Source organism: Bison bison, unplaced genomic scaffold (genome assembly GCF_000754665.1).
Source record: "Bison bison bison isolate TAMUID 2011002044 unplaced genomic scaffold, Bison_UMD1.0 scf7180017863946, whole genome shotgun sequence".
Taxonomy (NCBI): Eukaryota; Metazoa; Chordata; class Mammalia; order Artiodactyla; family Bovidae; genus Bison; species Bison bison.
Genome location: NW_011494518.1, coordinates 348,110 through 362,700, shown reverse-complemented (window position 1 = coordinate 362,700; position 14,591 = coordinate 348,110). Strand labels below are relative to the sequence as shown.

General features: G+C 36.5%; 1 protein-coding gene across 2 annotated transcripts in view; it reads right to left on the bottom strand.

Annotated features, from left to right (window-relative positions):
* Positions 1-14,591, bottom strand: part of PDE1A (phosphodiesterase 1A, calmodulin-dependent) — a 397,000-nt gene that overhangs the window by 305,513 nt on the left and 76,896 nt on the right. The window contains exon 1 of one of the 2 annotated variants that reach the window (XM_010833842.1): positions 2,271-2,805. The exons of the other annotated variant lie outside the window; for it this stretch is intronic. Within the exon in view, the coding sequence (XP_010832144.1) occupies positions 2,271-2,323 (53 nt within the window). The 5' untranslated portion in view covers positions 2,324-2,805. Of the gene's footprint in view, positions 1-2,270; positions 2,806-14,591 lie in introns of those variants that run through there. 2 annotated transcript variants of the gene reach the window in all.

The window sequence follows — 14,591 nt, the reverse complement described above, 5'->3', positions numbered from 1 at the left end:
TGACCAGAAAAGGAAGCCTAGAAAGATGTCTCAGTGTGAAAGGCTGGACAGCTCAGGGGAAGGCCAAGGGAACAGGGGAGCTGGGAAAGGAGGCTAACAAAGAAAATAAAGTGGGACATGGGATAAGAGCCAAGGTGCCAAGGAAGAGAGTATCAGTCGTTCAGTCATGTCCAGCTCTTTGCGACCACATGGACTGGGTCTGTAGCCCACCAAGCTCTCTATCCATGGGATTCTCCAGGCAAGAATACTGGAGTGGGTTGCCATGCCTTTCTCCAGGGGATCTTCCGGACCCAGGGATAGAATCCAGGCCTCCTGCATTGCCGGCAGATTTTTTACTGCCACCAGAGTCAAAAATGGTGGCTCTCTAGTCTGAGCCACCAGAGAAGCCCAAAGATGCCAAAGTAAAGCTTACCCCTTTCTCAGCTTGCCCAAAAGCACAATTAGCTATTAGAAAGCCCATGCTGCATTTCACTAAAGAACAGCCTAAAACTTTCTCTGAGAAAGTATGTCTAGTCATTTGGATCTTTTAAGATACTCTCCACCCTTCTTTCCTTCATAACAGTCATATCTTGATAAAAGCAAAGCCAGCTGTCAATATGCCAGTAGACCCATGATCCCACATCTGGCCTTAATCTGTTTTCATTCGGGAACCCATTTCAGCACTTGCTTGAAATAATTGCCTGGTAAACGTACATCCTCTTTGGTAGCTGTTTTCTCTTCTAGATCATCAGCATCATGAAACAATCATTTGAATTTACCAAACTGTATTCTAATCATCTGGACAAAGAATCCCACCTTCCACAAAGGATCTGCTCTTTATATGAAAGAGAAGCACACTTGAATTGCAATTCCCCTGAGAGTGGCACCTTAACACGTAATTCGTCAGGAGCGGACAAGGATTTGGCATTAAAGCAGTGAGCGACCACCTGCAGGAACAGTTCCACCATGGAGTAACACACTTAGGTTGATGGCTGAGTGGATCTGATTTTATCCAATATGGCCCTGCCTGCCTGAACTTCTGTAGGTACCCTCTTTAAGTGATATCTCAGTTTGGAATTGTCTGTGCAACTTTCATGCCTCCTTGAAGTCACACATGCTCTTGGAAAGAAAATAGTAGTGAACTGCACAGGAACTGAAAGAACGTTTCCAGCGCCTGCCACAGGAAACACGGGAGGTGAACACACATTTTGGATTTTTGGTTTAATTTACAAATGCATACTTAAATAGACACATAATATTAAATGTGTAATGTAAATTTGAAAATATCTTCAAAAGATTTTAAAACAGATTTGAGCCAGCATTTTAAGCATTATGAAAGTATATTGATATTACTAGCAATATTGTAGTAATAATTAATTAATACATAAGAATGGAAACATTTTATATATAATTCTATTCCTTGAAGTCCCACTCATTATTTAACAACCATACGATGTCAGGAATTTCATCCATAAACTTCTACAATCCTGTAGTTAATTCAAGATCAACAGCCAGTGACTACAACTTAACATTTAGTATTGTTAACATGTGATATCTTTGCTATATTTAAGATATTATTTGGGGGGAGGCCCAAATTTGATATATGGTTAACTTTAATTCCAAATTCTGGATTCTAAATTACATAACAGGTAACTAAAAAATCAAGACAGACGAAATTACAGTCTCTTACTGAAAGAGTCTCTTCCCCCCTCAAAATAAAACCTTAGCCCAATCTGTTATGCAAGATCTATATTCTGCCTGGCCAAAGATTCCACCCCAGTGCAAAATATCTCCTATTGCCCTGCTGTTTCCTTAACTGCTAAACAGATACTCCTAAATTAGAGTAAAATGTACATAGTATAGTACAATAGCCATCAAGTTCAAATTTGTCTCCCCATACATTACTGCAAAGAAGTGTAGCATTCACAGAACTAAAATACTACTTCTGAGAGAAATCAGTTGAAAGAACCACACATTTCCCATTTACAGGGCTATGCAACCACTAGAAACAGCGAGGGGTTGCATAATGTTTCAGAAGTTCTTCTAGTGCTATGTCACTGAACTACATGAAAAGCTAATATGTTTTTAAAATACATTTTGAAAAACTGATAAAAGCTTGTGCATAGGGTTTCAGAAAATAAAAGAACTCCTTCAGTATGCATGAAGTTACACTTTTGGCACAGTCTTTAATGCTTTGTTATAACTCAGTGCCAGAATTCACAAGTTAAGAATGAAAAAGAAATTATTTTTCCTGATAGCCCTGGAGCCATCTAGGATACATCATGACTTACCTAAAGATGGGTCTTTGGAGATGTTTCCTCCTGATAGTGACATGGTCATCCATTTAAAGGTGAAAGTTTAGCTTGTTCCTGGAAACCACTCCAGAAATCCAGGGAGAGAATGTGGAAGCTTATTCTGATCTATTGTCCTGCAAGGAGCCCAGAAGGCAAAAGTAGTTTCCTCTTTCTCTTTTTGGGTGCTGGGAGAAAACTTCCCTGCTCTCTGCCAGCTGAGCAATGTGTCCATAGAGGCCACATAAGACAGGCACGATGGGGCACTCCCCCACAGAGCAGGGTGTGCAAAAACACCAAGAGTCACGTTGACATGGGCAAGAGAAGTGCACGGGACCCTCGGAAACGGAACAAAACAAACAGAAGCCTTCCTACCCCTGTGGCACCCAGGTAGGAGCTCCCTAAGTTATCGCAGCCATGAGAGCACTCCTTCCACATGCTGGTCAAGCTCGGAAAAGCTAAGTCCCTCCCTGTCTTTAAAACAGCCCGTTCAGAGGCTCAACTTTTTTTCTTCAAAATAAAAGTTGTACAGCTGGTTCAGCAGTCCCATGTGAGTACCCTCAGAAAGTTTGTTCTGTTAAAATAAGAACTGTATACAAATTAATGAAGAGGGATGGGCTGAAGCTGCATGGCTGGCTTTGCTCTGAGAGATTATAATTATTTTACAATCTTGCTTTTATTCATGCTGGATGAAGTGTGGAGATAACTCATCATTTTTGGCACTCATAACCTAATAACCTACACTTGGCTAAAGTCAAAGATGCCATTTCAACTGATAGAAACCTTGTGAAGCTGGCCAGAGCTACAAAAGTTAGAAAAACAAAAATTGCTCAATTCCATCAGTGACACTGTACCCAAATGCAGCTTTTCAACTAAGAAAGGACACTGCAAAAAGACATGAAAACACACACACACATCACATTTTTTTTTAGTCCCCAAAACTCCCTAGGAACCTAAGGTTTTTATATTATAAAATAAAATTTTAATTTATGAAAATAAAAAGGAAGAAAAGCAAGTTTAAGAGAGAAGTTGTAAACAACTGAAAATAAACATTAAAAATTGTTTTACTTGGAAGACAGACTCACACTGCAGGGACTTTTGTTCAAGTTACAAATAAGGTGAATCCTCATATTTTAATATAACATTCTGGAGACATTCTTGTATTTAAATCACTAACAAATTTCTTCTCAATCAGTAATGTCATGAGATTCCAGGCTAGAGGTTTGTTATGAAAAAAAAAAATTCTCAAGTCATGATTAAATGTTTTAAAAGTACACGTGTTAAAAGGAACACACATGCTTTCACTGAATGATCCATAAAAATAAGATTTAAATGTCACAGAGGGCAATATTCTCTATATGATAGCAGTGTGTAGCTCTTAGCAGCCTCCAGATATGTCCACAGAAGCAAGAACACCTTTTTATTTTCCTCCCACAGGAGAGACACAGAAAAAGAGAATTAAAAATAAATCACTGATTACATTGAGCAGTTCTAATCCATGCTAGGAAATGGAATCAGTCTGAGAAAGCACTGAACTAAAAATAAAATAAATGGCTCTAGTCCTAGTTCTATTATGAATATGCTGGGCCATTATGAGAAAATTTCTTGACTTATCTGAGCTCCAGTTTCTGTTTGTAAAATAAAGTTAAAACATTAGTTGAATTCTTTGTTCCTGTTCAGCTTTAGTCATTCCAACAGACTCTTTCTAAGTATGATTAGTCTGCTTCTTGCAGAGATGCTAACATAGGCCTTATGGTACATGATACTCGAAAAAATACATTTTTATTATGTGAAGTTATAAATAAAAAGGAAGATAATTTTATACTATATATTTATGTAGCTATTATGTATTAATATAATTATGTATAAATCAAGGTTTTCTTCACCATCAATAAGCATTCAATCATAATTTGACATGTGTGCAATACTGCAGTTATATCCAGAGACCATCTTCATGCAAACTGATATGCAGACCTTAGGGTAGTGGCTTCATTACAACCATATGCTTTTGCTTTCTTTGTATATGTAATAGCATATTATACAGATCTTCTGGAAAGATTTCTGCATTTACGGATGGCATTCGATTTCTGTACTCATGGTTTATCTATATCACTATTAATTTAGCATAAATACCCCTGAGGAACAACTCAAGAGAAAAGCAAGCCTCTCAACTTTTAAAAAATAACTTTCACTTTGTCTACTTTTGATCTAGAAAAGTGTGATGACTTCTTCATTAACATGTTGGAAGGAACTCAACAAAATACTAATAAACATCTAGCCAAGGTACAATTCAAATAACAAGCAAGCATACAATCTTACTTGAGGCTCAAGCCTTGATTATTAACCACAGAATCTGAAAGCTACTAAACTAATTACAGAAAATCCATAACATCATTCTTTGCATTAGGTTCATATTCTTTTTGCTCTGAAGTTAAAGTAGAAAACTTAGATTCTCACTTAAATCAAGCACTAAATTTATTTTAAAATCCAATCTTAAAACTTAAGGAGCCATAAGAAGATAATAGTAAGTTAAATAGTCAGTTGACACAAAGAAAAATAACTATTTCTTAAAAGTTTTTATTAACATTTTTTCAAACAGCATTTAAACTTAATATTGGAAGGAAAAGTTTGCTTTATTAACTTAATGAAGTATTCAGTAAGATTAAATAACCTCACTATTGTTGCTTAAATTGCAAAAATATAGTCTTCAACACGACTATACTGTGAAAAATGCTAAAACTTATCATACAGGCTATCTCCTATTAAAATATGCTAAGTATAGTATATTTTGAATAGTTTTTCCAGGGGTTAGCTGTCAGAAATTGTTTTTATATTTTTTCTATTAAGATGAACTCTCAGTGTGACTTAGCCTAACACTTTTACCACTACTCTCTGCACACACACATACCCCCATACATATACAGGCACACTTTCCCCAACTCAGCACCGTTAGACTGTTATAATAGGTGCTCAATAAATATTTCTTAATTTATTAGAATTCTTAGCACAAAACACAGAACATATCCATCATAACCAACTCATTTTATATGATGAAAAACATGGGTTAACTTGCATGATTTTTCCAACCAAGTGGATACTAAGTATGTCATGGCATTTTGTGTGAAGCCTCATAGAAAATGATAAACTTTACTTTTTCTTGTTTTTTTATTGTAATAATCTATTCTTTGGCCCTGTTTGTAATATACAAGAGCTAAACAACATGCAATAGTAGAAAAACCATATAGTACTGTGAATATGTCAGTCCAAGAACTGGAAAAATGAATGCAGCTACTGGTTATTACTTTACCACAGAACTCTAGTCAAATATCAGTCTGAGACAAAGTATGTGTGCTTTTTTTCCAATACAATTCAATTAAACACAATGATACAAGGTATATGTTTAAGTGAGTTTTTAAATTAAGTGGAGAAAGAGGAAGGAAGTACAAGAAAGAAATGATCAGATGGGATTCTAGATTTTCTAGTTGTATACATATGATATGATTTAATTTAAAATTTTGTACAGGTTTCACACTGATGATGAAGCTAGTTGATGGATGGTACAGCTGGGATATGAACTCGGATGCCTTGTTCTGAGCCCCTGCTTATACCCCTACTGAGTAGGGGTAAAACGTAGGCACTGGGTCCTTTCCTGGCTATCACTCACATTCTAAAGAGAAACAAAAGAAACTAACCCCTCTGATGAGTGCCTATTCTTCTTCTAATCCTCATCCGTACTTAAACATCACTGCATGACCTGTTATGTTTCCAATACTTACAAGAGCCAGCCCAAGAAATGGTCTATTGATATCGAGGTGAAACAATCAATGAATATGTTCTACAAAGATCTGAATGGAAACTCTTTTCCATTATAAACAGCCTTGAACTAATGTCAAGGAACACATATTTAAATCCCAACTTTAGCAGTGATTTCCTCTTGAGTTCTATGAATATCTGTTTCCTTACCAGCTAAAAGTAAGATGTCAGGCTAGATGACCACTAAGATCCTTTCCAGTCCTAACTTTTTGTGACTCTATGACTGACATATGTCAAGTTATTTAAACTTAGTGTCCAAGCAAGAATAAACTCTGTAATCATTTTTAGCTTTTCTTGACCACAACAAGGTCATGCATACCACCAGAATACTTTTCATTACTACTGTTGTGAAATTAAAGCTAACATACTACTATTGAATGTGCAACTACATATTCATTTTTCTAATTAGGCAGTTTTCTTTCTTTCTACAGCTTCAACTGGGAACTAGTCTCACTTGAATGTGAGTTCCAGGAAGACAAAGGTTAGTGTCTGTTGTATTCCCTGAGCGCAATACATAAGAGGCATGAATGTGTGCTCAGTCACTTTAGTCAGGTCTGACTCTTTGCAACTCTATGGACGGTAGCCCACCAGGCTCCTCTGTCCATGGGATTCTCCAGGCAAGAATACTGGAGTGGGTTACCATGTCCTCCTCTAAGGATCTTCCCAACCCAAGAATCAAACCTCTCTCTGTCTCCTGCATTACAGGCAGATTCTTTACCACTAAGCCACTAGGGAAGCCCATGTAAAAGACAGTCATGGTTATTTACTGAATGAATGAACACAAAGTGTAATTAGTGCTACCTCATTATATTCTTGTATACTCTTTTTCTAAAAACTTGATCATATCTGGTAAATGTTCAGTTTTATGTATTTCCTCCAACCCACTATTTTTCTTCAAAGAGGTATCTGAGTTTATAGACAGGTGGGCTTCTTTGACCTTTTAGCGGCAGAAAAAAGGTAGCCTCAAACCCAAACCAGCAGGTTCCTGCTCCCCTTTGTGTTCTCTGGAATCTGCAACAATGTCCTTTAACTGTCTGGTCAGTTCACTCCCTGCTGCCATCTCCTGCTGAAATCTGTAGCTGGTCTGTTCGATTGGCTCAGCTTGGGAACGGTGGTCATCTCCTTCTCATTGTGCCCAATCTCAGCCTTCACTGCAAGACTCTCTGTCTCAGTCTTTCAACTTGGCTAACATTAACCCCTCTCACCACACTGCATGAGGCAAATGGATGCCTTTCGTCAAAAAGAAAGAAAGAAAATGACATTGTTCCCATTATGTTATGAAGCTTTCTTATTCATTCATTCCAGTGGGTACATAGTGAGGAACTATACCGCGATATTAACCATCTGCTCTATCTAGCCCTCACCCACCTATACTTCCATCTCGAAACCCTAGCACTTAGGTTAATTCTTCCCTAGCCATATTGACATTTTGTTCCTCAAACACTCCACACTCTTCCCTGCCTTTTCCCCATGTACTGTTCCCTCTGCCTAAAATGTTCTTTCTCCTGCTCACTGTGCATATGTAGCTGCAATCTCCCCGCCTCACAGAGGTGTCTCCTCTGGCAAGCCCATATGAATTTTATATACCTTCAGTACTCTGTTTCCCTCAAAGCAAGTATCATAGTTTGCATTATATTCGTTTATAAATCCATCTGTTCAATGAATGAATATGTTCTTTCTGCAGCATGCAATAAACTGAGGAAAAGATCAGAACATCTAACTGTTTCTATCTTAAAAATAAATCCAGTCAAGTTACTCTGAAAATGTGTTTGTCCTCATGTGTGTCTGTAATAACCTAAAAATAAACTCACTGATCTCTTGCAATGCTTCAAAACATTTTCTGATAATTACATATGTGTTTCATCTTAAAATATTTGTCATTATACTTCTTCAAATCAGAAACTCTACTTATCTGAGAATAAATACAATAGGAATATTAAAATTGACAAGGCAACTAAAAATCACTTTGGAAATGGTTCTCAATTTGACTAAGAAATGTTTTTTGCCTTAGGGGCAAAAAGCACCTACCTAACTAAGAGATTGAAATTAGATTTTCTTATCTTGTGTGTTAAACTTAACACTTATTGGTCATTTAGTCATATAAAAAATGTATCAGAATTATTTTCTAAAATTAATTAATAAAGAAGACCAGGTTTATAGCTTCAAGTGGCAAGGAAAAACTGTTCTTCAAATTGGTTAACCCTTTAGCCTGGTATAAGAACTGAGCCTTTTCACTTCAAATAGTAGGACAAATTCCTCTTTGTCATTGAAGTATACAAACAGGTCAACTAAAGTTTGATTGGTTCCACTTAGTACTCACACAAGTTCTGACAGCCTTTAGTGCTGGCAGTCATTCAACTTCCTTTAAATGAATGTGACATTCTGTGAAAATATCATCATCATCATCAACAACAACAACAAAGAGAATCATTTAAAAAATATTCTCACAGCCAATCACCAACACACCAATGTGTATCAAGCAACATCAAATCTACTGTAAAAGGAAATGGCTTTTGCATAGTGAGTAAACATAGTGAATAAACATTACAAAAAGAGGTCTCCTTAATATAAAATGCTCTTGGAGTCAGAGGACTAAGAAAGAGATGGTGGGACAGAGGCTTGAAGGATGAATACATATCAACAAGCAGGCTAAGAGGAAAGGCAAGCAGGGTATTTTCATCCCTAAGCATGAGGCAGCAACACAGAATTTGGAGGGCATACGATGACTGCAGCAGTGTGGAGTAATTCCTATCACATTAGCCTGTAGAACCACAGACTCCACCATCACAAAACAAGAGTGGTCGCAATTAGGAAAATAATGTGATATCACAGTTTAAAGGCATTTGAGTCAAAGGATTCCTTTACTCTCCAAATACATCAAAAATGTTATCTGCAATTTTTCAGTCAGTGGAAGTTGTCCAAAGGTAGTTAAACACCGAGGCTGGCTGAGTTTCCTTCTAGATCTGAAACTCATCACTAAATCATTAACTTAGCATCAGTACTGAGTCATCATTACCAGCTTTCCTCCATATTTTAAGCTTGGTTTCAACATGACTTTAAATCCAATTAGCAGTTTTTAAAAAATCTGTCTCAAGCTTCCAGTAATGCCTATGAATAAATGTGTGGAGTTACCACCAAGAAATGAATTGAATCAATGTCAGTAAGTGGAAAATTCCTAAATGCTAACCTATCGACTCTCCAAGATTTTAGAATTGGACAGAAATAGAGATAATCGTGACTTTGAATAGAAACAGCCACTCAGTTTGCCAAGCTTATAATAACATGTGTGGTGGGTTCTATATTTTGATAAATAACTCAAATGTATTTGCTTACACCTTTTTAAAATAAAAACTCTTATTTTATAATAAGTCCTGGGTGTTCATTGGAAGGACTGATGCTAAAGCTGAAACTCCAATTCTTGGCCACCTCATGCGAAGAGTTGACTCATTTGAAGACTCTGATGCTGGGAGGGATTGGGGGCAGGAGGAGAAGGGGACGACAGAGGATGAGATGGTTGGATGGCATCACCAACTCAATGGACATGGTTTGGGTGAACTCTGGGAGTTGGTGATGGACAGGGAAGCCTGGCATGCTGCGATTCATGGGGTTGCAAGAGTCGGACACGACTGAGCGACTGAACTGAACTGAACTGATAGGCCATACATACTTTGTACCTTTACATCCATTCATTTCTCAAAAACCTCAGTCCAGCTTCAGCTTTTCTTTCTACTTCTGCTGACTTTCTTCTACTCCACATCCACTGAAATGATCTGTCCTTACCAATCTCATCTCTGGCTTAAATATCTTATTTTTCATATCAATATATCACTTCTATCAATTATTCCATGACATATTATACTTATCATAATTTATTTTTACATTCATTTAATTAAAATCTAAATTTAAATTCATAGAGGATTTAAACTGATCGTTGAATATTTTCCCAAGCCCAACACCAAACACACTTTCTACTGTATCACCTGACACAAGGTCTGATACCTTATCAAAATATTGGAAATGATATGTCTTAGAAATTCTGCATCTTTTCTAAAAATTATTAACTTCTATCAAGCTGTATAGTCATAAAATGCCAGTCTTCCCCCATCTATTTTTCTCCATCTAGACCAGTGGAAAGTATAGGAGCAAGGGGGTTGGTATGTGTTTATCAATCATTTACTCTATGTTAGACAGAATACCTTACATGCACTATTTCAGTTAATTCTACACAGTACACCTAGAAAGCAGATTCTCTTACTTTCAAGGCACACTCAAGAAACTAGAGTTGAGAAAAACTATATATTTTTTCAGCCAAAGGCTGTATATCTTATATTTTACAGTAAAAGGGTTTAAATCCAGTTGTGTCTGATGCTGATATTTTAATTCTTACTAACACTGCCTCCTCATGATCACATTAGAATGTGTTTTAATAGCAGCCTTAAAGAAAAGGCATTTTAGTTTACTACCACAGTTTGAAAAACATAATACACTGACCATTTGAATTAGGTACAGCCCTAGAGAGAACACAGGCTTAATATCAGAGACACATTAGCTTGCTTTGGGTCATTCTCACAATAGAGGCCTCACACATACATGGATAAGTGAACCCCAAAAAGCAGAAGAAAAATAGAAAATTAAACATCAAGATCTTAAAGCTTAAGTTTTACTATTCTTTTCTGTATAATCTGTATTGAAGAAGAATGGATAAATAAAACTGGTCAAAATATCACTGAGAAACTAGGAGGGGAAAAAAAGCCGGATTAAATATATAAATGAAGTTGTGGTTCTATCCCCAATATACAGAATGGCTCTGCAATACTGAGATGTATGTATATAATGCAATCCTCTCTTTAAAATCATGTTCACAAGAAATCCAAATCATTAAAAAATTAATCCATTAATTAGAATTCCCTACCCTCTTTCAAAACAGCATTATTAGAAACTTAACTTTCACCAGAAAGTTGCATGGGTCACAGACTTGTAAAGTTCAGAGTTGCATTACCTACCCTCTATATTCTACTACAAGGATAATATTGACAACTGCTGCTTCACTAAGAACATCCTATGAGCCAGGCACTTCTGAAGACTCTACAAAACTTACTACATTGAATTCTCCTGACAGCAACTTGGGATAGGAGTTGGATCTCTATTTTAGAGAAAGCTAATGTTGCGCAACTGGGACTGGTCAAGCAAAGATTTAAGCCCAGGACCGCTCTCCTCCATCGCCCGTGCATTTAATGACTCCCTTGATCGGGGCTAATATGATTCACTGTGATTTCCTTTTCTCTGTTCCTCAAGGTCACTTTGTATTTTTTAATCTTCTCCCTCTCCTTTTGTTGCTGCTTCATGAACAATTCCCTTTTCCAATGATGAGCTCCAAGATCATCAGTTCTAACCTTCTTAAAATTGTGGCTGCTTGTGAATTCACTCTCCTCAGTTGTTCGACAAATACAGAACACTGTTATTGTTTTAAATGTACACATTGTCTCAGTATAAGAGCTCATGGACTTTTATTTTTGGCCTTGAGGTAATGAGTTACTTGTTATAAATAGAATCATAGACTCCTGGAATCCGAAGAAACTTTTGCCATTAAGTTTTTCACCTTCCAAACCTTTGCAGAATCCCTCTTGCTTTTCCTCTCAGAAAGGGCTTACAATGCCTCTGAGCTGGAAGAAGTGAATCTGCTGTTTCTTTGATCTCCATCTCCTAATATGAGAGTTTCATCTTGTTGAATGCTATTTCTGTTTCAAGATAGACTTTTGTATACTAACCTCTACACCTGGTACACAATCAAACAACAGTCTCTTCCAGCAACAAAGGGGAAACTGGCTGTGTTGGGAGTACAGAAAAGTAGTATTTAGTCTCAATGTAGTTATTGTTTATGCACATTGAAAATTTTTATTTTAGGTAAATTTTTTGCCTTTTATACACTACCTTTAAAGATAGCACAGCTTAATTTCACTAGCCAATGTGACAAAGGATGTACTAAAGGTTAAGAGAACAATGATTATTAAAACAGAGGCTCTTTCCTCAGGGAGCACAAGTTTAAATAACCCACTTTTAAAAGCAACTTCAATCCAATTCAATAAGTGATTTAATAAAATAAAAGGGACAGAAGAAACTCAGAAGGGGGAGAAATAAAGACTCGCAGACGAATTTATTATATTTTAGCCAAGTTTTATCCAGTAAGTAGAAGTTCAGCAAGGAAGAATTGTTTACTAGCAAGATGAAGTGAAGAAAGTCTAGGCAAAGGAAGATGAAAAACAATACAGAAGCATGAAATACCATAGTTTCACGAACTGGTAGGTATCTTGCTATGACTGAGGATATAGGTGTGAGGGAGAGTAGCAGGAAATAAAGCTGGAAAATCAACAAATGCCAAATTGTATGTGCCATATAGGGAGCTTAGACTATATCCAACAAGCAATGAGTAGTCACTGGTGGGCTATAGTCAGGGAAATGGCACCTTCAGCTTTACAGTCTTGGAAAATCTTACTGATAAAAATGTGGGAGACATTTTGAGAAGAGTAAGTCCAGGTAGAGTGGTAGCAGTAAAAGGTCTGTGAGAGTAATCTTGGTAAGAGATGATAATGACCTAAAGTAAGGCAAAGACATAATTGGAAAAGAAAGAGCCTCTTCCAGATACTAACAGGTATAAAGCATTAAGTGAAGTGAAAGTGCCACTCAGTCATGTTTGACTCCTTGTGACCCCATGGACTGTGGCCCAACAGGCTCCTCTGTCCATGGAATTCTCCAGGCAAGAATACTGGAATGGGTTGCCATTCTCTTCTCCAGATGATATTGCCGACCCAGGAATCAAACCCAGTCTCCTGCATTGCAGGCAGATTCTTTACCATCTGAGCCACCAGGGAAGCCATAAAGCATAGGGCTTAGTGAATGATTTCGTATACTGAATGAGAAAAGAGAGGATTTAAAGACAATATTTTCATTTCTGGCTTATTATCTAAGTGGATGGTAACACCACCATCTGGGAAGAACCAAATAGTAAAAAAGAGCAATAATGAAGGTATAAAAAAGTATAATGAAAGTATAAAAAAGGAAAATAATACATAATGAAAGTATAAAATAATATAAATAATGAAAGTATAAAAAAGAAAAAAGTATAATCAAAAGTTCATTGATGGGGCATAATAAATTTGCAATACCAAAGGATGGCCCAAATGGAGATGTTTCACGGACAAGTAGATATTTAAATTACAGGGAGAGAGTAAAGAAATCAGTTATAGAGATAAAATATGCATGTGGAAGGTGGAGGTGTTGCTACCTAAGTATAAAACTATGAATGTGGATAATATTGCTCAGAGAGAACATGTAAGTTAGAGGAGTGAAGACTCAAGAATAAAACCTGACATACAGAGGGGAGCATATCCAGTGAAGATCTCAGAGACACTAGAAAGTTGGAGGGGAAGTTCGTCCTACAACAAAAGAGGAGGGAAGAGGGAGAGAAAGGTGTCACTAGTACCAAATGTGCAGAGCAATTAAAAAGAGAAAAAATTAAAACTTTAAAGAGAAGTGAAAAAAAATCAGAAATGCCTCTATCAAAGTTATCAACGTAAAAGTGACTGGTGGCCTTAACAAAAGCAGTTTCTATGCTGGAACAATCATATGTTCAGTAGACAAAAGTTCTTTAGTTTATTTTCTCTTTTTTAGCTTAAAACACCACTTTTAACAGACATTCCATTTTCATGTTTATTTGGCCCAGAGTCTCTTCTCTTCTGCAGATTTTTGTGCCCTGGTATCACACGGGCTTAGTTAACAGTTTTCAGTATGCTTGAACACTGGGTAGTACCAGTCCTCCTTCAGTCTTTCCCCCTTCCCTCAAAATTTTTTTCAGTACATATACAAGTTATTCTCCTGCAAAAATGTATTCTTCCATATCATTTTTTCTTCTTTTATCAAATATAAAAAATTAAAGAGCCAGGAGCCAGTTTTTCATGATTGGAGAAGGGAACTCCACATATGGGAAAGTGAAAGACTAGAATATATTCTGTGATGTTGCAAAGAAGTTGGACACAGTGGTATGAACTATAGGTAGTAAATACAAGTGTAGCTATGTTCACTGAGGAGGCTGAGAAGCAATGAGACACCATTAACAATGAACATGACAACCACCTACATTGTGTTTCCTACATACCTCTCACTACTAAAAGAAATCAGCATTCCTTAAGAAATAGGCTGAATCTAGGGCTGGGGTAGGAAAGTACAAGATAAACCTATAAGGAAACATTCAAAGAATGCAGAGGACAGAAAAAAATAGGAAACAGCTTAAAGAGGCTACATTGATTAAATATGGGAAATTTGAGCACCAAAATAAATAATGATTATAATCTATTGTTACCCATTGAATAAAATAATAATTATATATATATATATATATTTTTTTTTTTTAGAGAGACAGAAAGTGATAAATGGAGCAAAATATAAACAATTTCTCCTGGAGTTCCTTGTACTATTCCTGCAATTTTTCTTAAACTTTAAAATCTTATGAAA